At 44.1% G+C, this 24276-nt stretch overlaps 1 protein-coding gene across 3 annotated transcripts in view; it reads left to right on the top strand.

The window, feature by feature from the left end:
* LOC138467859 (uncharacterized) overlaps positions 1 to 24276 on the top strand; it is a 1040267-nt gene that overhangs the window by 222561 nt on the left and 793430 nt on the right. For all 3 annotated transcript variants that reach the window (XM_069608148.1, XM_069608147.1, XM_069608150.1), the window contains one exon: positions 15671 to 15742. In XM_069608148.1, coding sequence (XP_069464249.1) covers positions 15671 to 15742 — 72 coding nt within the window. The remainder of the gene's footprint in view (positions 1 to 15670; positions 15743 to 24276) is intronic.

Genomic DNA, 24276 nt, shown 5'->3' with positions numbered 1-24276 from the left:
ATGTCTTGTAGAGCTGTGCATTATTGGCTCTGTCCATAAACTCAACACAAACGCTAACCATAATTCTTAATGTTCACCATTATCATTGGTTGGGATAATCAGGCTCTCCTGTGATAATAATCTGCTAATGCAGCAATAAACAGTGGCTCAAAAATAAATTGGTCCTTTGGGTGACCAAGCAGAGAAATAATGGACACGTTTCCTTTTGTCAGTATTGGATATGTGTGTGCAAGGTAAAAAAGTAACACATAAACAAAACCTTTTGCTGGTATCATTTTTTCCGAAGCTACTATGGGTTCATAAAGTGCTTTTCAGTGTTCGCGCACGTGTGAAATTTCTCTCCGAAAATCAGTTCAAGCATTTGCCATGATTACTTAATGTGAGAAATAGAAAGTGTGCCTAATCTAGCTTTCCAGTCCAGGGTAATTCCTTATTCTGCAGATGAACATAGCTTCTTCATCATTTCTTCGTTTTTGCAATCAGTAAGGAAGGCATGGTATCGAGAATAGACAGACACAAGTGATCACAGTTCAAGGGTGTTTATTAAACTGTATAATGGGTGGGATAAACGCCTAATCTAAACCTAAATCTAAGATGGGAGCAAGCTACGACCATCAAATAATAATAAGGCAGTCCTAGTGGCGTCTTATCAAATAAAAGGGCGTATACTAAAAAGAAAACTTTTGCCAATCCTTAGAGCTAATTACAAAAAGAGTGTGGGATAATGTTCACAAGAAAAAACAAAGAAGTGATCACTAATGATAAGTCAGGGTGTTAAAGCCTGGGTCTCCCTTCCACATGTTTTCTAGCACGGAACAAGGCGGGACTCTCGAGCAGAGCAAACTCCTGGGCTTCTCCGCATGAGCTTACAGTTCTTTTCACGGGTATTAGGACCTTTGGTGGTTAAGTCTCTTTTCTACAAAATTTCTCTTACCTCTGAGGTCCTGATATGTTCAAAATAACAAAACAAAAGTTCCTCTTGTTTATGTCTGTTGGGTGATAGCTTTCATCCATGGATCTCCCTCTTCCAGGCTCAGACCCCTCTCAAATGTCCACCTCCCTCCGTCGGGTTCACTATGGCTTTTATTCACAAGATTTCATAGTTTCTGTTACGTTGGGTGATGGTTTTCACCCCTGGATCCCCCTCTCGAATGTCAGCCTCCATCCGTCGGGTTCACTATGGCTTTGATTCAAAATGTAGGATTCCCTCCCCTTAGCTTTCCCCTTGGCATCCCTCTGTCGGGTTCACACTTGCCACAGTTTACTATACAGTCCTTTCAGACTACTTAGGTTCCCTTCCTTCTTAACTAAGTTCAGGTCTCAGCCCCCAGTCAGGCTTCACATCACACAATGTTTTCGGGGTGGTATTGGTCACCCTAGTTCGTAGGTATCCCTCAGTTGGGTTTACCATGTGTCAAAGACTTTTGACTGTACAAAGGGTTTTTCTTGACCCTCATATGACCACTCTGACACTACACACAGCCTCCATTAAGGCCTCTTGGTCTTTGTAGTTTCATTAACAAAAACTAATGTTCTCAGTTCAATACTTGCTCTTTCTTTCATCAGTGGAATACCACATAGTCCTTTGAACGAGTACCCATGTGGTGCCGCTCCACTCTATCTGGTTCCAACTTCACTCACTAAAGACCTCTGTCTATTATCTTCCCTCTGTATATACAATGTTGCCACTGCAACTTGAGGCTCAACACAGTCCGGTTCACTATCACTTGCTTCGGGCTCACCAGCTGGGTTGGACTCTGCATTTCCCTTCGTCGCTGGAGTCAAGGGCGGTACAACGATGAGAACTGTTTCTCCCCGCCCTGCCAATCGGTGCAGGAGGTTTCCATGTACTGCGGACCTCCAATACGACACTCGCCAGCTTCGACTCCCAGTCTTACGTTTGCTTTCACGCAGGCTTTGCAGGTCTGGGTTGAAAAGGTGAAGGGCAATTCCCTTCTGGTCGTCCTTTTAAATCTTTATTTCTTTCTCCTCCTCTTGAATTGTCGGTCTGGTATGCCTGCTTCCTCGTGTGTTCGGCCTTGCCCCAAGTGTGCCTTCATGCTCTGTTTTTTATCCCTGTGGGGAAGGGAAAGGACCGTCAGGTTGTGCATAGTTATGGGCAATTGCCTGACTCTGCCTGACTCTTGTGTTGGGACATGTCAGGTAAACGGCCCGGGTGTTGGTCCCTTGTCTGTCTCAGTGTAGGAAAGTGTTCATGTTGGAAAAGGGAGGTTAGAACTTCGGAGTATCCTACAAGGTTAGATGAGGAAAAGGTGTTATATAAAAGGGGGTACCACATCGCACCCATCGGTGTCCCGCTTCCACTCCCCAAGGACCCCCCAGCCAGGTGATCCTCCCGCACTGGTCCACCCCCAGGAACTGGATCCAATTGCGATGGTCATGTCCTGGCCCCCTGGATGACAGATCCCCAGGGACTAGTAAGTGAGACACCTTCAGGTTTCTTACAAATCCTAGGTTCATATCTGTGGTAAGTGGGTTGATTTTTGACATGAGCCGCCATCCATCTCCTTCTAATGGCCATCCTAAACGTTGTTCATATACCTCTTTTAGCAAGCTTCTATATGCCTTTTCTACCTTGCGTTATGGCACATTCACAGTTATTGGTCAGCAAGTTACTTCATCTTCTTTATATTCACGATCACTTTATTCTTCGGGTACATGCCTCTCTTAGTGCTTCAGTTACTGTCTTTTTTGGTATTTTCATATAAGTTCATATAACGTCTTTATGACATCCTTTTGTTGTCATCAGACTTTGCTTAACGTTCATCCACATCATCCATTGACACATTCTGACAACTTGGTAGGTGACATCCTTCCTGTTAGCATTCTTCCACTGTTTCAATGTGAGGATACATTCTGAATGGTTGCCCGAGTGCAAAGCATCTTTCATATACTCAACATGGTACATGAATATTGCATGAATTCAGACATGGGTTTCCAATTGTATCTCTTAGCCTGCTATTCCAATAAGACGGTGGTGAGGGGGTGGGAACCAGGGAAAAGCCATCCACCTGCTCCTCTACAGGAACACATTTAAAGACGTGCCTATAAAGAATAAGAATGTGTTCAATACAAAACAGTTTTATAAAAATGCATTTTAGGTCGTATTGGCCCCTGGACCTGTTAAAGCAGTTTTCATAAGGGATATCAGGACTATGTTGGACAAGGGTGTGAAGGTGAAGGTACCTTCATTCACATATGGTGTCACTGTCCTGAACTGGTACCACATTGGGAATTAAATTTTAAAGCAATCTCATGCATCATACAGGTTCAGTTACTGTGCTCTTCTTGTTGTCCAAACTGAAAAAATAGATTTATTCACTACAAAACATGGCGGGGGAGTTAATTAAAAGGCACTGTTAGCCTCTAGGTTGCTCTTAGCAAAGAATTGGGAGAGTAGAGATAGTCCTAAAATGAAAGAATGGTATGAGAATATTTGGACCATCTTAAGTAATGAGAAATTGTTGTATTCAATGAAAGATTAGTACTATACAATGCCACAACCTTTCACCGGAGCATGTGAGAACTTTTAATAGAGGCTTCAAATGCCCAACAAGATTGAGAGCGCTTTGACTGCTGGTCATTTAATAACCTAAAACGCTGGAGGAGTAGGGAGGCTAAACAGTGTGGGTTGAAAGGTTCTGAATGTCCTGGAAAACACAGATTGGAATGAAAACGCATTTTGGAATGAAAATGGAGGGTTCATTTATATATGCATTTTTTTTCTTTTTTGTTTCAAATGAAGGGTGAAGCAATTGTAATAAATGAGATTTCTGAAAATGCACGGTTGCAGTAATTATGGAGTTTACTGGGCAGATACAAAGGGGGGAGGATGGGGTAAGGGTGTAAAGATATTTATTTTACATTTAAATTATAAGGTCTCAGTCATGTGACATGGCAGGCCTCACAACTCCACTCGTACAGTCCCACCCTACAATTCTCAGAAGGGAACAAACCGTTTTTGTTAGAAAATGTGAATTTGGGGTGACCACGATCCCACTGGGGGCCCTACACGTATTGCGGGTGGACGACAGGGAAGCAGAGGGGCGCCTGCTGGAAGCAACCAAGATTTCACTGAAAGGCTGGACCGAGCATTGAGAAAATTGAACATCACCCCAGGGATGTGCCCCTGTACCCCAATGGCGCATAACCAAAACCTCACACCGTGTAAATGGCCCAGGTTCTGGAAGAATTGGGGACAGGAACAATCACTGTATTTGAAGGACTTCTTTCGGGAGGGAAGCCCATTACTGTTCGAAGAGTGCAAACAGAAATTTGGGGTAGGAGAAACAGACAGATACACCTACATCCAGATCCGGCACTGGATAACGCATAGGGAAATCAAGAAAGCAGCTACTAGGGAACCGGTGGGTCTGGAACTAACGCTAAACGAAGGGGATGAAGCAGGAGCTGTCTCCAAACTATACAAGCTGCTGGACAAAGCACAAGTGAGTGACACCTTCTCATATATGGACAACTGGGCGAAAGACATGGGCGGACCCATTACCGAGGCGGAATGGTCCCAAATCTGGACAAGAGCACGAAAAGCCTCCACATGCACAGCTGTTAGAGAAACCGCACATAAGATTTGTTTTAGGTGGTACTTGACCCCCCACAGACTGCACAAAATGAACCCCAATTACCCCCCTATGTGCTGGAGAAACTGCGGTGGCAATGGAGATCTATGCCATATATGGTGGTCCTGCCCGAAGGCGGTGATGTACTGGAAGGAAATCCTGGGCCACATAAAGGAGATAACAGGGAAGCAGCTGCCAGCAGCACCTAAAGTTATACTACTGGGCACAACGGTCGAAGCCATATACGCGGCAACAGGAAACAACGCAACACTTATCACCCACCTGTTAATGGCAGCAAAGATGACCCTGGCACAAGCATGGAAAAACCCTGAAGGCCCAATAACAGCATGTTGGTGGGTAAAAACTTGGAACGTAATGGCCATGGAGAAGGTAGGAGCCCTGACGGACGGCAAGTACCTGAAATTCCGAGCAATCTGGGATCCCTTTTTCGATCATGTCAGAGACGGAGAAGCATACTTCTTCAGGCCAAACCTGCTGAGAGCAATTCACAATTGAATACTGACAAACCAAGCACAGGAGCCACGACGCTACGCAGAAGCCCCCTAATCAGAACACAATATCCTCAACCGACAGCAGAAGAACTGATCCATGCCAATGGGGAACCGGGAGGGGGACAGGAGAGGGGTTGTTGAACGGTTGAAGTTAAAGTTATTACTCAAAGCTACGCCAAAATTGTAATTTCAAAGGTTGATATGTGGCCTCAACAATTGACATGCACTAAGATACATCACTGGCCTATATAATATCTGAATGTGACAATGTTTTTGAATAAATAAAGTAGGTTAAAAAAAAAAGAAAATGTGAATTTATTAAAAATAATTATATTCAAATCCAAACAAAGGTGGTCTCCAGCTTTATGCCAGGGAAGTCACTAGTTAGTTATATACTCAGAAACAATTAGTGAGCAAAACAAAATAAGTTACCTTCCTGCATGAATCTCGCTAATTTAATACACACATAAGTGTACACTCCTTTGATAATTGTTTCCATCTAAGCAACATAATATACTTCAATGATAGCACTACCGCTTATTGGCCAGCAGGTTTGCATGTATTTATATAACATGTTATCAACCATTGCAAAATTCTTCAAAAACACTTGATTTGCTCCAGCATCAAAGAAAAGTTACTTTGGACAAATGGTATTTATATGCATATATTCACTTCACATGGTTCCCCTATCTGAGTGTGGGGTTGAGAATGAATAAGCTATGTGTAGGTGATTTAAATAAAGGCAAGAACAAATTGCATCTGACTACTATAGGTTTGGATTAGGAAAATAATACTTCATGTCTGTGCAGTCAAATCTGAATATGTGTGTTCTCAGCTTTCAATCTACTTCTATTCATTTGTCTTCAGCTATATACATTTTGGGCTAGAGATGTAATATTCCTGAGCAAAAGAAAACGTTAAAGCACCTATGCCCTGCCACATCGCAGATAGATCTTCCTGTGAATTTCAGGATAAGGGATTGCATGGGTTTTACACTTTGTACAATTTTCTGTGAATAGAATTTATTCTCAGATCTATTTTCTGTTGTGCAAGTATATTTCAAGTTAATCACAAGGCTCCCACTGGCTGCAATTTAAATAATAGTCTGTCTGGAAATAATGTTTCATGATGACGTGATGGCATGCATCATTCCCTGTGCAGATAGGAACTGAAGGTGTCTCTTTTAAATGAAGCTCAATTTTGCTGAGCATAAACTGTTTTTGAATTGCACCAAATGTCAGTTTTGCACTGACACTTGGCAAAATGGCCTTAATTTTATTGAACATGAAATTCCACTTTGAACTTCATTTAAATCGAATACACAGGATATTTTGTTTAACACCACCTGCATTCCTGTCAAATTAGCACCCACATTTTCTACCAGCCCTGTATTCCAATGATTTACCATGGACCGCACTATAAGCAATCAGGAGTTATGGCTGGCCTTCATCATACATTTTAAATGTGGCTTCCTATTTTTGGGGAAGCAGCTTGAATCTTCTCAGTGTGGAGTTGCTCAATCAGCAAGGTCCCTTTTCAGCTACCTGCCTGGAAACCAGACTCGCATATGGCCCGCTCATCTCTTTCTGAAAGGCCTCCTGTCTCCAGGCTGCCTGGAAACCAGTCTTCCAGTTGGTATACATTTTCCCCAGCCTGCAATCTCCTTCCAATAATATCCAGAAATCTCCTCATGATTTATCTCTACCTGTGTGCAATGGTATTTTATAATCCAAAACTCCTCCCCTAATCTTGTGACTAAGGTGTGGCTATCCACCAGTCTTGTGACTGGAAAAGGAAAGGGGAAATTCACTTCTTTTCTTGTCACTGGCAAGATCCAGCCCTAGCCTTGTGACTAAAAAGGGAGGGGAATTTAACGCATAATTGTATTGTGTGGCATTCTGTTCTTGTAACATTAGCTTTGATGTGAATGTGCTAGTTTAATAAAAATTAAGCTCAATAAAATCTACATTTCAGGAATGATTCAAGCTGCTATATACTTCTGTGAGCTATATATTTAGAGAGATAATCATTTTTCATATTGTTTTACATTTTTTTAACATTCTACTTTACTCAAATTTGGTGTTGGTACATGGTAAATTAATATTGTCCATGATACTGATTAAAACAAGCTAAAACGTGATTTTCAGCTCAAAGCAACTCATGTGACTTGCATTAACCTTTGAAACTAGTTTCAACAAGATAAAGCAGATCAATCTTACTGTGGTCTGTATAAGAACAAAATATCAGACTTGTGATACAAAGTATTTAGGTCGGGGCTACTTGCTCCAAGCTGAATTCAGTTTAAAGATACATGTATGCACAATTTTCAACTTAAATAGAATGCAGTGTTATGAACGTAATGGAACTTCGATTGGTGCTTCTTTTCTTCATTACACTTCAAATTATTTTAGTTAAATGAAATATGTTGCAAGATACAATTATTGAAAAAGAATAAAAGGTTATTTTCTGTGGGAATCCACAAGTGTACTTTCTTATTATTCTGGCTCAGGAATATGGCACTCTGGCGAAGTACCAGAATTATTAATTTATCTAAAACGCCAAAATTAATGTTCTGAGGCCTGCTGAGTTCTTTTACTCATAATTACACTGCAAATGACTGGGCCGTATACCTTAGGATGTGGCAACATTCCAACATCCATAGGGATTGTTCTCTACATGTCCGTGGCATCAGCAACCCAGTCTCTGGACAATTGTACTAAAGGTCCCCATAAATGGTTACAGTTTGAGGAATTCAGTTTTACTTTTTTGAAAAATGTCTGTTGGGTGCGCAGACAGCTATTCACATTTCACATGTGCACCCTTTTACCCTGTTAGTGAGTAAGTGGCTGAAATTTCATACACAAAGCAAAGTCTTTTGGGCAACGCCTCTCTCCCTTTATAAAGAAGCAGTTTCTCTGTTTTCAGTTTACTCCAGGAAAATGTCTCTCGCATCCATATGTCTTGATAAGGGAAAAGGAGGGGAACTTAGGCTTGTTCTCTTTGTGAGTGTTGAAAATAGTTCAATAAAAAGATTACAAACAAAAACCTGCTTCTTCCGAGTGAACCTACCGCTTTTAAGTCAATACTTTATAGTAAATGTATAGTAAATGTAGTAAAAATACTTTACAGAGCACATTTTAGCTTCTTTTATTTCAAAAATGTGCTTGGACTAGGATTCAAAGTCTCCATAAAGAGGTGTAGATCACTAAACACACATTGGACCTCATTACGCTTCCGCCAGACTTTTAACATTTTTCCGGCACCTAGCTTCCTGGTGCCAACGGGACAATACAAGTCCCGGCGGACCGGGAAGGTGGGTGCCAGGAAATTGTTAGTCCCCATTCCCGTGGAGTCCCATAGAACTCCAAGGGAATGGGTTCACGGAAGCATCGGCACCATTACTAGCGGTGCTGATGCTTCCGTGATGAGTCTGCCTACCGGGGCCACTGCGCCTGGCAGGGTCAGACCTGTCTGGTGCAGCAGCCCCAGCAGGTAAACTCATAGTGTGGCGTCAAGCTTACCAGCACCCTTGTTTCCGGACTGCCAGACTCATAATAAGGCCCATTGAGCCTTGCCATGTGACACAGCCAAATACCTTGCATTCACAAACATTGTATTGCTTCTCACAGAGGGCCCATTGCAAATTACTCACTCGTGTATCCTTACACTATGTTTTCCATCCTACAGAGGACCCATCCACCATTCCCCCATTGTATTGATTCCTGTGTCATTCACAGATAAAGTGGGCCTAGGGTATGGGAGCCAGTGCATCTGTAAGGGGGTCTGGTCTGCACACAAGATGTGCCACACTGGCTTCCATTTTTCTATTGCTTTGCAAGAAACACTCTACTTTGATACTGTGGGTCCCAGGTGTTTGCAGGAAGGAGGACACACACTACCAGAACAAATGGCAACATAGTGAGTAACTTTTACTTACTCACTGTGAATCTTCCAAAAACATTTGTAGAGTTTACTAATCAGTGATTTGACAAGCAGAATCCCAATATCAAATCATTGTCCCAAAGCTGTTTTTGATTTATTTTTAAATGCATAGAATAAAGATTTTCCATAATAACTTACTAGAAAGTCTTGATTCTATTAAAGACACGGAGGCGAGCATTATGCTTCTCTTTCTTTATTTAAATATTTAAAGAAAGGCTCAGCAGCAAGATATTTTTGTGCACCAAGTGTTATATGAGTAAACATAGAAAAGGGGGTGCACTAAATATATAATATAACAAGTAAAACATAACATAACAGTAGTATCTTCGGAGCTCTGAAGAAACAAACTCCATTTCCCAGAGTTCCCTAGTGTCACCAAAGAAACATCAACATGTGACTTAGTCCTCCAATGGGTGTCCTGATCCCTTCATAAACAGTCCTAAACATGATGCGACTTCCTCTTTCGAAGCTGCGAACTTGGTTGTCCATGGAAAGGTAGCACTTGAAGTTGTTAGATCTGTTGAACAGCTGATCAAGTGGATTTGTCGGCAGGCGCTGTCGAAAAAGGAGATAGAAAGGAGATTACTTCATGTATATAAAAACCCTAGTTCCCTTATCGGGGTGGGAGAAAATGTCATTGGTTATTTATTTATTTCTCATAAATGCAATCATTTCTTTGTGAGGTTTAGTAACTTATAATAATACATTGTCACAATTAGGAGAGAAGTACAGTATTATTTTCTCATTGGGTGGGATAATGCTCGCCTCCGTGTCTTTAATAGAATCAAGACTTTCTAGTAAGTTATTATGGAAAATCTTTATTCTATGTCAAGACCGGAGGCTCCCATTATGCTTGTTTAAAGCTTACTCACCACAATAGATGCCGGTTGATCTACTGGTTTCAAGTAGAATTCTTTAAATACTGATTCGCTTGCCCAGTCTGCCATTCTCATAATGTCTTCTAGCCGAACTCCAGCCTGAAAGGCTTTAGAGGCCATAGCTCCCCTCACAGAGTGAGCTCCGAAGTGCTGGGTATCTATCCCTGCTTGATTTAGAGTCCAGCGCAACCAGCGCGCTAAAGTGGGGGCGGAAACTGGTTTGTGTGGTTTACGCAGAGCTATCAGTAGTTGCCCGTTGGGGAGGGCCCTAAGGGGGGCTGTCTTTTCTTCATAAACCTTCAGGCATTTCACCAGACAAAGTTTGGGTTGGTCCCTGAAGGCGGGGTAAGAAATTACCCTAGAGTTACATTTCGTTCTTCTGTGTATGTGAAACACAATACCGTCAGGAGAAAAGGTTCTGCCTGCTAGGTCAAGGGCTCTGACATCAGATACTCTCCTGCAGGAGACTAAGCAGAGTAAAGTAGTAAGCTTGCCCGAGAGGGCTGTACGTGATAGTTCCTCATTATGATGCCATGAAAGGAAAAGATTCAATACTTTGTTAACGTCCCAGAGTTTGTCATAGCGGGAAAGGGGCGGGACTGTAAGTCTTACTCCTTTTAATAATCTGCAGACGAGGTGGTGTTCACCAGCTGGTATTCCTTCAATGAGGTCGTGACCAGCTGAAATCGCTGAACGATATGCGTTCACTGTCCTGTAGGCGAGACCTCTTTCTACTAGAGTTGCTAAGAAATTCAAGATTTCCTCTACAGGTGCTGAAATTGGATGTAAGCCTTTTTCCTGGCACCAGGTGCTCCAGGCGCCCCAAGAGTTGGAATATCTCTTAAGGGTGGCAGGAGCCCAGCTTTCCTCAATGAGACTGATCGCCCTGTGTGACATGCCTGGAGTTCTCCATCTTGCCCTGAAATCCTCCATGCTGCCAGGGTCAGAGAACCGTTGAGAAGAAGGGGGTGTCTCTGCCCTGAAGGATCTAGAAGAAGATCTGGAAATTGGGGTAGTAGGATTGGAAAATCCGAGGAAAGTTCCAGAAGGACTGGATACCAGGTCTGAGATGTCCAGACCGGTGCTATGAGGACTAAGTCTGAAAGTTCCAGACGGGCCTTCGCCAGGGTCCTCGCTATCATGGTGAATGGGGGAAAAGCATAGAGTACCCCTTGGGACCATTGTTGGAGAAAAGCGTCTGTTGCTGTTGCTGCTGGATCCGGTCTCCAGCTGTAAAACCGTGGTAGCTGAGTATTGAGTCTGGAGGCGAAAAGATCTATGAACATTGGGCCCCAAATCTCCTGGAGGCGGAGGAAGACTCCTCTGTCGAGCTTCCAGTCGCTGTAGTCTGTGGAGTGGCGGGAGTACCAGTCCGCTACCACATTTGATAGGCCGGGAAGATATTCTGCTGTGACTGAGATTCGATGCGCCAGACAGAAGTGCCATAAGTCCTTGGCTAATTCTGCTAGAGGTCTTGATTTGGTGCCACCTAGATGGTTGATGTACCTTACCGCGGAAATGTTGTCCATTTTTAGCAAGATACAGCAACTCACTCTGTCTCTGGCAAAGGAGCGTACTGCAAAGGAACCTGCCAGAAGTTCTAGGCAGTTGATATGCAGGCCTAGCTCCTGATAGGACCAGGTCCCTCCTGTGGCTATAGAGCCGCATCTCGCTCCCCATCCGGAGCGGCTGGCGTCTGACTCGATGATGATATCTGGAGCAGATCCGAAAATGGCTCTGCCGTTCCAGGCCTCCATGTGGGTGAGCCACCAATTGAGTTCTGTCCTCGCTTGGGGAGATAATGTTAGGAGTTGAGAGTATGAAAGACTGTGTCTTAAGTGTTGGCCTTTCAGTCTTTGCAATTCGCGATAGTGAAGAGGGCCGGGAAATATCGCTTGAATGGAGGAGGATAGCAGCCCTATCACTCTTTCTAGTTCTCGAAGAGAGAACAGGTCCTTCTGCAGAATCCTGCGAATCTCCCTTTTGGTAGAATGGATCTTGGCTGCTGGGAGTCGGAGTTGACAATTCTGGGTGTCCACGACGAAGCCCAGAAATTCCACGTTCTTGGATGGAAGAAGAATTGACTTTTCCCAATTTATAAGGAAGCCGAGACTGTGTAGCAAGTCTATAGCTAGTTTGGTGTCTTTCTGAACTAGCTCTTGCGATTGTGCCATAAAAATGATGTCGTCTAGATAAATAATGAGACGAACACCTTGCTCTCTTAGATGAGCTACTACAGACCTTAGAAGCTTGGTGAAAACCCAAGGCGCTGAAGAGAGCCCGAAAGGTAGGCTTGTGAATTCCCAATCTCGATTCTTCCAGGAAAATCTCAGGTAATTCGTATGTGCCTGATGAATTGGTATCGTCAAGTAGGCGTCTTTCAGGTCTAGACGCATGAGCCAATCGTTCGGTCTCAGAAGATCTCTGAGCATGTGTATACCTTCCATTTTGAAATGGCGGTAAATGATGTATTCGTTGAGAGCTTTGAGGTTTATGACTGGTCGTACTTTTTCTTTCCTGCGGACTAGGAATATGGGACTGAAAAACCCTCCCTGGCTTTGACAGGGGCGAATTGCTCTCTTCAGACAAAGATTGTGTATTTCGCTGTCTAAAGCGATTTGATCTGTCTGAGACATTACTATTGGAGTAGGGCGACATGTCTGAATGGGCTGCTCGAAAAATTCTAGGCGTAGGCCCCGAACTGTGTCCCTGACCCAGGCGTCTCCTGATAAGGTATCCCAAGCATTTATAAACATCATTAACCTCCCCCCTATAGGAGTCATGGGCGCTGGCGCTGCTATAAGTACACTGACCTGTAGATTGCTGTTGGGCTGGGTATCTGGCCGATCTTCTCCAGGGGCGCCCTCTTCCACGACCTCTTGAGGGAAAGAAGGTGTCGGAGCGCTCTTGCCAGGAGTTATGCTGGCCTCTGGAGTGTTGAGATCTTTTGTCGAAGAAATAACGGCCGGAGGAGCGACCTCTGCCTCGTCCGGCCCTGGTGAAAACCTTGGACGCGAAGACTCTTTTTATGGAGGCTTGTGCTTTGTCCAATGCTGTAAATGTTCCCACGAATTTCGCCATTTCCTTCATAAAAGGATCTCCAAAAAGCAGACCTTGTGCTGTTGGACCGGACTCTGTGTCTGCCAGCTCGCTCAGTTTGGCGTCTATTTTATATAGGATGCCTTTTCGGCGTTCTGTCGAAATAGCACAACTGGCGTTGCCTAGAAGGCAAATTGCTCGTTGAACCCAACCAGAAAGTATTATCGGGTCAATGGGGTTTGAGGAGTTTATTGCTTCTTCCGCTAGATCTGAAATCTTGGCTAGTGGACCTGCTACGTCTAGTACTTTGTCCTGGCAGGACTTCCAGGCACGGTCTATGCCTTTCCTTGGGTCTTTTACGTTTTTACCTAGAAAGGTAATCATTTTCGAATCTAGTTCTGGTGTTAGAGCCACTTTGTCCGCAATATCCGGACGTGGACATTCCGCTCGAAGTCTAGCTCTAACTTCTTTATCCAGTGGCTTACGTAGCCTGAAATGAATGTATCTTGATGTCTTTGAAGATGGTTCCCAGTCTGTGGATCTGGGATGTATAAGGTCTTCCGGAGTAAACATCCCCTCTGCAGGAGGCTTGTTTACGGTAGTGTTCTTGGGGATGGGGTCTGCCGCAGTCCCAGAACCAGAGGGCTTCGAACCCTCTATTTGAATTTCCTCTTCAGATGAGGATTGAGAAGGATCAGCGTCGTAGACGCTCTTGTTTTGGTCATCTTCAGTGCCCTGTTCGTATCTCTCCGGGCTGGAGGGTACATTTTCCCTCATTTCTTCCTCTAGGTAAGAGGGTTCATGGGAAGAGGTTATCTTCCTATTCATAAAGGCTTGTTTCAGCCTGGAGAAGGCGTCCGAAACGGCAGCTGTGGCATCTGTTGGCTGGCTCGGGGGGGTCATAGAGCTTCTGCTCTTGCGAGCCGGTATACATCCCCCTTCCGTAAGGTGCTTTCTCTTTTGCGTTCTCTTTCTCCCGGGGGGGGAGGTCCCTCTTAAATGCTCTTCCATAGTTTCTAGGCGTTGTTGAATGGGAATGAGCATGTCTGCTACTGCTTTCTTAATACTGGTTTCCACAGAGGATCCCAGTACTTTTTGTAAGCTGTTAGCCATTGCCACCTCATCTATATAGCAGTGATCTTCCTCCGTCTCAGACCAGGCCTGATCTGATTGGGGTGAGTACTGCGCTGCCATAATAAATTTTAAAGCACCTTACTCACTTTTTTTTTTTTTTTTTTTGTCTTGTCTTCTGGGCCCTTGAACGCCTTCTCTCACTGCCCAGTAAATCAGTTCAGCTTATTATTATAATCTTCATAGAATGCTGAACGGGAGATTTTCTCTCTTCTTTTTTTTTTTTTTTTTTTTTTTTTAATTTATGCAAATTATGTATGCCGATATTTTTCCTGCACTCGCGTGCGAAATCCTGTCGGTCCGATGTAAAGAAGTATAACAGCTGCCGCCTGAGGAGAAGTTCCGGCGCTCGAGTTCGCAGAGACCGTTATAAATGAGGGTCATGCGCACTCGAGCGCCGGATAGAGGAAGGGACCAGGAAGAGCAGGAGCTCCCCTGGTGGTTAGTGGGCGGCACTGCGGGCACTAGTAATGCCGCGCCGGCCCCCCCGCACTCGATTCGGAGAGTACCGATGGGTCGGGGAAGCCGACGCGAGCCCGCAGAGAAGTCCGCCTGAAGCGGAAGAAAAAACAGCTGTAGCGAAGCCGCGCCGGCTTCCCCGTGCTCGAGGAGAGCACCGATGGTTGGGGAAGCCGACGCGAGCCCGCCGAAAGAAAACAGCTGACGGATTGTGTCAGCGAGCGCGAAGCGAGGCTTCGAATTACGCGGTCTCCGACGCCAGCAGAAGGCAGCTGGCGTCGGAGTCAACAACGAAGGCAATGAGCAAAATAAAATCAATTTAAAGACAAGGTACGCTCATAAACAATAATAAAGCATATATAGCAATGTCAATGTAAAAATGAAATCACGTTTATAATCAGATAACATGAAGGTACTTATCTCTTGCTGTGAGCAGCAAAGAAAGAGGAAGTCGCATCATGTTTAGGACTGTTTATGAAGGGATCAGGACACCCATTGGAGGACTAAGTCACATGTTGATGTTTCTTTGGTGACACTAGGGAACTCTGGGAAATGGAGTTTGTTTCTTCAGAGCTGCGAAGATACTACTGTTATGTTATGTTTTACTTGTTATATTATATATTTAGTGCACCCCCTTTTCTATGTTTACTCATATAACACTTGGTGCACAAAAATATCTTGCTGCTGAGCCTTTCTTTAAATATTTAAATAAAGAAAGAGAAGCATAATGGGAGCCTCCGGTCTTGACATAGAATCGATGGTGGGCCTTCATTGTTAGGTCTTATTCTATTAGCACATATACATGTGTAGGGCATGATTTATACTATGAGACTACCAGATTTAAATGTTTATTTTCCATTTTTTAGATCAGGGGACTGCAGTCTGCAAACTTTGGCTGCCCTGATGTTTTGAACTCCCACCAGCCATAGCCAGAATAGTCCATGGTGAGGAGTCAAGGGAGTTCTAGTGTAAAACAGCTGGAGAACCACAGGTTTCAGATCTCTGGTTTAGATCATTGAAATCTTTACTGCACAAGTCAAAGCTAACTTCTTTTTAAACACATTAAGTAACCTCTGCTGCTCTTAGGCTAACAACTGCTTTTTCCCTTTAGGTTGTTGCTGAGACTGAATGGTATAAAGCAGCAGTAAACAGGATTGACCCTCAGATGACACATAAGATTCAGGTAAAAAGATATTAACATTAATTGAGGGATTAATGCTTGTTAGGGTAAATGTTGGTGCATGTCATTCAAAGCAGTAAGAAACCTGCCACTCCCTAATTCTAGCAGGTTAATGCTATATCCCTGATAGACCCAAGTGTTATACACTAATTATAAGGTCCTTATGTTACTACAATTCAGAATTATTTAAACCTAAATGTGTGGATGATATCTCTTAGTACCTGGTTGCCATAAGAAGTTGTTTCAGACATCAGGGCATGGAAGCACCTGTCCATTTAAAGCACGGTTTAATGTGCTGTCCCTAGTTCTGGCCAAAGGAAACCACAGCGTGAATATGTTCTGATCCATTTACTAATGCTTAGTATTTGTCTGTACGGAACTTAGGAGAATTAGCTGATATGAGGATTCATAAGGTAGTTACCTTAATATTGACCAGATCTGCAGTCAGTGACGCTATCAACATATACATCAAAATTGGACAACAATGGAGGGGATACTCACTCCAATTTGTTTATGCACTGATCAAGTAGATTATACCATACTTTATAAAAAGGAACTATGTTACTAACTGTTGACCTGATTTGTAAGGCTAAATCTTCCAGTAGTCAACTTAAAAGAGTACACAATTTGTACGTTTGTAAACTCATTCCCTGTTAGTACTGTAGCCTCACACCAAAGACAAACCAGCTTTGACTTACTTGAACTTCTCTCTCTTTGGTCAGACACCTTTTCAGCTTTTCTACACTTGGTGAAGGTTACTTTCAGTCTGGGTGGAGAAAATGTCTGCTGAGATTGGTTTCTCTGCTTCAAGCCTTCACTGCAGCTTTTCGTAGAGCTAGAGCCCTATTTCTGCATGATATAGTATTGGGATCGGAGGAGGGAGCATTAAGTAGATGCGTAATGTTCCTGGTATTCACCTACGTGTTATGTTCTATGAGAAACCTGTGGGCATCCTCACTTGTACTCCCCCTGGATCCTCCTCTCAGGTGGTCAGGGAAAGGCTATTACTCTTGTATCCCGACCCTGGTGGTGGATATGTGAGGGAGGATCACCTGGGTGGAGGGAATTTAGGGAGTGGGGAGAGGATGTCTTTGGGCAAGACATGGTATTCCCCTTTCCGTTGTTAGAAAGAACCCTACCTGCCCCTGCCTTCGTAGGTTATTGTCAGTCCTTACCTCTTTCTTACACACAAAATGTCCCACAACCATTTCACTTTAAGACTAGAACGTGGAGGTGGCAACTGGGAGTTATGCATACTTCCATTCATTCACACCACTTTGGTACTGGGACTAGGAAGAGGACTGTGGAGGAGTAGCATTGCAATGGCGAGGCATGTCCCGCTAATAGGCTTAACTATGGCCAGGAAACTAAAGTAAAGGATTTGTACCTGCAACCACTTATCAGGCCACAGGTGCGTAAAAGGGAGGAGAAACCCTCCTGGAGAGACGGACAGTGCTGGTAGACGTGCAGCGGGCTGGAGAGGGACCGGCGGGAGGGATGCTGTGTGCAGCAGAAGGGTGAAAGAGATACTGGGTCCCAAGCAGGTTGTGAAAGGGCCGAGACCCCTGCAGTTCCCCTTGCTGTGTGTCCACAGCCGGAGCTGTGGGACACAGAGATCTCCTGAATGTTGCAGGCCGCTGTAGCAAGGTTCCAGGACAGTGAGCACTGCTCGCTGGAGCTCCCGAGAAGCACAAGTGTAGCGAGCGAAAGACAGAAAGGAAAGAGAAGATGCCCGGAGGAGTGGCCGCATACCCCTGAGTGTGAGAAAGGTAATATTTGTACCGGGGCGCTACAGGGGCTGGAAGCAGGCATATGTAAATGCTGAATGAACTGAAAACTATGACAGTTGGTTTTGGAGACCAAATTGTGGGTTCTTGAATAACGAACAAGCTGCAAAGTATTAACAATACTTTTTAAAATACAGTATGAATGGAAACTAAGTGATGAGTACTTATGAGCAAAGTTAAAAGCAAGTGATGAGCAATTATGAATAATGTGGAAGCAAGGTGGTGGAAAAGGATGAATACCACAGAGTGAATTGTGTTAAAACACATTGTGCCAAAGCCAAGAGACGACCAAGAAGAATCAGAAATAATTGTTAACCAATTACACAGGTTCAGAGAGAGAAAACCTTTGTTGGCAAGAAAGCCCTAAGAATACAGAAGCATCAGAAAGTGCCAGGGGTTATCAGATGTATTGATGTCATCAATGACATTTGTGATGTCATCTTTGATGTCCTGGGTGTTAGTCTTAGCAGTGCACAGTGGTGGCGCGAGTTAGGTTACTTAGCTTACCATAACTGGCGAAATTCAAGGGTTTTTCGGTTTTACTTGGAACCATAACGTCCCTTTAAAAAAGTTTATTTTACTGAATTTCGTAGGTTTTTACTAGCGCAACTTAACCATAACATCTCTTTAACAAAGTTTTATTTACTGAATATACATTTTCATAGTGTAAATTTGATATATGTGTACTAGGGTTACCTTACTTTATATACAAATAACTTGGAACATACCAAACACCCCGCCAATGATTTTGATGTCCGTGGACGGTCACAGACGACATCAACACTCCCCAAACATGCAGGGGGTATCTGAAATTGTTCTATCATACCATATAAACACTACACAAGTTGAAAAAGCAGCATATATACACATTATATATATTAATAAATAAGCAGTGGAACCTACATATTTAACACATCAACCAGCCATTGAAATACGATATGTAATAAAATGGATTATACCATAACAAAAAAGATATACCTCCAACATAATTACCTCACAGAAACTGCAGAGCTACAAGCAACAGTAGACCTACACAACACAACGGATACAACTTACCAGAAACTAGTAAGTAAACTTCATTTTTTGTATAGATAGCTGTACTTTGTGTGTGAGGTACAGTATAATTAATATATTTTTGTTTTTCACACAGAAATGTGCAGTACTTTGGAGTAGTTGGAAGAATATTTTCCACATGAGGAAATGTCTGAAGACAGTGATAATAATGGTAGACACTTGTCTATATAAGGAAATTAATAATCATTACCTAATGTGTACGTAACATATATATGTTTATTTTTTACAGACCATACAAAGATTGAAAATATGACTCCAAAAGACACAATGGAAAAGACTCTCGAACGCATTGAACAGAAAGTAGACATGCTAAAGGAAAATTTCAATAGTTTGAAACAGTTAGTAGAGGACCACATCAAAGAAAAAATTAAGCACCATTGTCCCACCTGTACCTGTACCCCCTCTCCATGTCCCAGTGAACTATCCCCAAAACGTGAACAACAAAATAGACGTTTTGATGAGACTTCCATCCCTTCATCCCCTCCCATCCATCCTCTCCAAACCCCTAAGTCCCCTATTTTTGTATTAGTTTCTGCTTCCCCTTCTCTTTCATAATTTGTATATATGTATATAATTAAAAAAATGTTCCGTTTCTTGTAAAGAAATTCTTTGTATCTTATTTTTTTTTTAAAGCAGGTAAAATGTCAGCGGACAGCGCGCCTGTCCGGCCTGTCCGTAATTAACAAAATTTAGTTGTCCTAAAGAAACTACACCTCTCCGTACCATTCGCAACCAAGATGGAACTGTTCTTAGAACACACCAGCTGTCCGGGATATCCGTAAATCAACAAAATGGGAGTGTCCTAAGGACATTATACCTCTCTGCACCGTTTGCAACCAAGATGAACTGTGCTTAGAACACACCAGGTGTCCAGGTTGTCCGTAAGTGAACAAAATGGAGGTGTCCTAAGGACACTATACCTGGCCGTACAGTCTGCAGAGCACATGCGCACCATACCCGTAAGTCCTGCGAACATCGCGCCTGTCCGTAACTGTCCGTCTCACTTGTGTCGCACTTTTAATTAGTTTCAGGACCCGAGCACTGTCCGTAGAACACCCGTGCGCATGCACACGACCGCTCCTGCGCGTTTGCTGTCCTGCGGACACCCGTTCCCTTCGCGGACGTGTTCCCGACGTCGTCATGTGACCGCACCCACGCTGAGCGTGTGTCCTAATTTGCGGACTCTGTCCGGATGCCCAACATTTTAAAAGAACTTATTCAGACAATCCACATTATTTTACAGTAAAAAATCACCATTTCACATGTCCCAGACAATGGCCCTGGCTTTCCACATATTTTTTGTAATTTTTTGAACGCTTTTGAGTGTTTGATATGGTCGCGAGGCGCACCTCTCCTCCCCTATAAAAGGCCACACCCCAGAGATGATCTTCATTGTACTTCTGGCTATTGCAGATTGACTTTTGCTGCCTTTAGTTCTCTAACTGAGATTACCTCATCAACCCTAATGGCATCCATGGCTGCTGTTGCTACATCAACCTCAGCACCACCCCCAAACCCTCCACCACCACCACCACCACCACCTCCCCAAGGGCCTGCAGAGGGGAACACGCGTGAGGATGTAGATAACGAGGATGAAGAGGATGAAGAGAATGAGGTGGAGGAACTCCCTACTACCAGCACTCGGCAGGAGTCTTGGGTGTGGCGGTTGTTTACCGTTTATGGTAACGTACCAAAAGCACGTGGGGACAGGGTCACCTGTAACAAGTGCAAATTGGTGCTGAGTCGTGGGAGACGTGGTGCGTACAGCTTTGGTACGACATCCATGAAGCAACACCTAACTTCGTTCCACTGTGCGGACATTCGCAAGGTTGTACTTTGCGATGAACGTAGTAGGTTGAGTTCCTCCACAGCATCCTCCGTTTCCAATCCTCTCACCACAAGAGACACTCCTGTCGGAGAGCGCATCCCTCCAGCTGCTTCACAGGCCATTCGCGATGCTGTTGACCCTTACCTTTTGAGGGTCACAATATTGTGTATGTACTGCGACGCAGTACTCTGCAGGGGGGAGAGTCTTCAAAGTGCTTTCAAGACTACGGTCACAGACCACCAAAAGACCTGCTACCTACCTAAATAAGGGCCACCCTACATCTTCCTCTCTCCAACTGCCCTTTCTTATCCCCGTGGTTGGTGTCCCTTCCTTACCCTCCTTTCCCCTCCTCTCCTAGTGTGGCATGTGTAAAAAGCCCCAAAAAAATATAAAAGAACACAAATCCACAAAAAAAAGGCTCTTTTCAGAGCCACATTTCTCAGTTTAAAAATAGAACTACCAAATAAACAGTGCAGTTCCTTGCACATTTTTTAAAAGTCTGCGGACAGTCATAGGACAGATAAAATTTTGGGGTGCTGCCCTAGCAAAACCAATGCACCTTTCTCTGGGAGTAAGTGGTGTCTCTGAAAAGAGCCTTTTGGTGGTGGTTTGTGTGTTTGAAAAACTTGGATTCGTCAACATCTAATGCAAAATAGATAACTATAATTCCAAAAAAGGTTGCAATGCATTTTGTACATTTCTAAGAAAAATCTGATTGCCAGCATATGTAAGATGGACTCCATCGCTGCGAAAATGAATGTGCTACGAAACATAATATTTTCCTTGTGGAAAGAGGACATGCCAACATCTCTTAGAAGGGCACAAACAGCCTTATTGACATTGCGCCTCGCTTTCTCCATTTGTGGACCAAATGAAGAAGAACGCAGCCACATTTGTCTTTGCGCAATACGAGAAAAAATTACTTGGGAATTTGGAAACATGTCCATGACATTCTCAAGTCCTTCTTTCATTGCAAATTGCAAAGAAATTCCAGACACATGTCCTAAACTGTTCCCTCCACAATGAATTATAATTGTCAGGATGACGCTCTGTCTGTAAAGTAGCACAGAGAGGTACCAAGTCCAGCCACTTCATTCCGCGCACTCCATGCCAGTACACTTCCACATGAGGGAATCCAAGATCTGCAGATACACCACAACGTTCTGCATGCACCTCCAACCAATGTATCCATGAGTCTCCCAAAATCCAGATAATCTGTTTTCGAGAACACACAGCCATAGCTATCTGTTCTTCTCTCAGGAAAAAGACGTCCTCACTAAATCTCTCCGTACACAACACACCCACTAAACTTTACTGACCAATCCCTAGCTCCGCTCATTCTCATTTGCATGCCTCTCTACCCCAGAATCCCTGTATGTAATACGCGCTGTCCGCAGACTACCGCCATGTCCGCGGACATCTGAGCATGGCGAATGTACATTTAAATAGTGTTCCCCATTTTCCCTTGAAGGTGGGCTCTGAAAAGAGCCGTTTTTTTTTTTTTGCAGATGCCTGACAGACACCTGTTATTTAGTATTTTTTTTAGGTTTTTTTCTTCTTATTTTACAACTAAAATCTTGACATAACCTGTTCCAAAGCAACCCTTACATTCCAAAAGAACATGGCATTTCCCAAAAAAGATAAAGAAACATCATCTGCTTCAAAATAAGCTGCGTTACTCGAAACAATATTGTCGTTGTTACAGAAAAACATACCAGCTCTTAGCATGAAAGCACGCATGCCTCGATTGATTGCACACCTAGCAATGTTTTGCTGAGGACAAAAAACAGAACTGTTGTCCCATATTGCTCTACGTAGTAATCCAGAAAAAATTATTTTCGCATTTGGAAGGATGTTGACTACTGCTTGAACCAACTGTTCCAAATCTGCCAACAAAGTTGGGGAACTCACGTAGCCCAAATGGAAAGCACCATAGTGCAAAACTACCACATGGGGACTGTTCATCCTACACATATCTCTACAAACTTGGAGAATTGCCTCTGCTTTGCAGTCAGTCACAGCGCTCCACACCACCTCCACTCCTCTAACATCAAAATTGTTTGCCACATGCCTGCATTGAGAATACTGCTGTAAAACATGGACAAACATATCTCCGAGCACCAACACCCTGACTTTCTCCACCTCTGCCATCTTCACTACACACACTCTCTTTCTACACAAATCAACAACGTCAACATCTGATTGGCTGATCCCTACAGTCCCCTTTCCATGCTGGATTTGCTAGAAAACCCTGTATGTGGCACGCCCTACCCGCGGACAGCCGCGGTGTCTGCGCGGCACGTAACTCTTAGCCAGCCCTTCTACACTTTCCACATCACTCTCGATTCCATTCCCTCATTGGATACAGCTAAGCAGTCACACAACCATCCACCAATCACATCCAAGACCTCTACATCTAACTCCATCATCACAGTTCCGCACTTCAAATGTACTGTTGATCACTCTGAATACAAGTCTCATATCATTGGAAAGCACCTACTACAAAAACTACTGTACAAGTCTCAAGGATTTCTACTTACAGCTCCATGCATATCCGCATGCATGATTACAAAGTACAGGTATGCATATTTGATTCAGAGTACATGTACAACTCTTATGATTCGATATAAACAGAGTAATGCCACTAAATCTGCATAGCCAATACATACATTCCAACGCTCCCGGTTTAAGGGCGAGACTCCCGATTTTTCATCGAAAAATCACACTATTTTTTACTGTCTCCCGCCTAAATTAATGCTGATCCCAATGCAATCGTATGAGAAAAATAAATGTTCCCGATTGCTGTGGTGAAATCTCCCTCTCAGGTACTCCCGATTGTTTGCATGTCTAGTTACAATATGAAATTCCAACCGTGGCCAGGAAGGAAAACCACGTCCCTCAACTGCTGCTGGAAGTAAGGGCGATACTGAAGAAAGGAGCCATTGAGCTCGTCCCAAAGAGGCTCCGGGGCTCCGGAGTGTACTCACAATACTTCCTCGTAAGAAAGAAGACCGGTGGCTGGCGACCCATCCTGGACCTTTGTCGTTTAAACAAGTACATCAAGGCCCAGAAGTTCCGGATGGTCACCCTCCAGCTGCTGGGGCAGCTGGAGGAAGGCGACTTCCTATCGTTGCTGGACTTGGAGGATGCCTACTTTCACATCCCCATTCTAAAAGGACATCGAAAGTTTCTCACATTCGTAGTCCAAGGGCGGCACTACCAGTTCAAGGCCCTTCCTTTCGGATTGAAGTCGGCGCCCAGGGTATTCACCAAGTGCCTAGCACCAGTGGCGGCATGGCTGCGCCTGCAGGGGATCCACGTCTACCCCTACTTGGACGATTGGCTCATCCGAGCAAAGACAAGAGAACTCGCCGTCGGGCACACATCGAAGACCGTCCAACTGCTCACGGATCTGGGATTCTCCATCAACTTCACCAAATCCCACCTTTTTCCGTTGCAGGTCGCACTGTTTCTGGGAGCCAAGCTCGACACAGTAGCGCGACTGGCCTCCCCGTCAGAGGAAAGGACGAAGGCCATCATGGGCAAGGTGCAGCAGCTGTTGACCATGGACGTGGCCAGGGTGAGGTCCATCAAGTCCCTTCTCGGCATGATGTCCTTGTGCATCTACCTAGTGCGCCTGTGCAGACTGCGGATGCGGCCACTGCAAGAGTTCCTCGACGCCCGGTGGATGCAAGTGGCGGGCAGCTTCAAAGACCGGATCCCGCTCAACGAGACCTTCCGCCAAGCGATCCAGTGGTGGGGGCACCTGCGCGCATTTGGCGGCGGGTACCGACTTCTAGACCCCGGCACATCAGGAGACGGTGACAACGGATGCCTCCCTGGAGGGA

The sequence above is a fragment of the Ambystoma mexicanum genome, chromosome 4q, assembly GCF_040938575.1.
Source record: "Ambystoma mexicanum isolate Mex_15411 chromosome 4q, UKY_AmexF1_1, whole genome shotgun sequence".
NCBI classification, from domain to species: domain Eukaryota; kingdom Metazoa; phylum Chordata; class Amphibia; order Caudata; family Ambystomatidae; genus Ambystoma; species Ambystoma mexicanum.
Note: the sequence above shows the minus strand (reverse complement) of the source record. Positions and strands in the feature narration are given on the sequence as shown.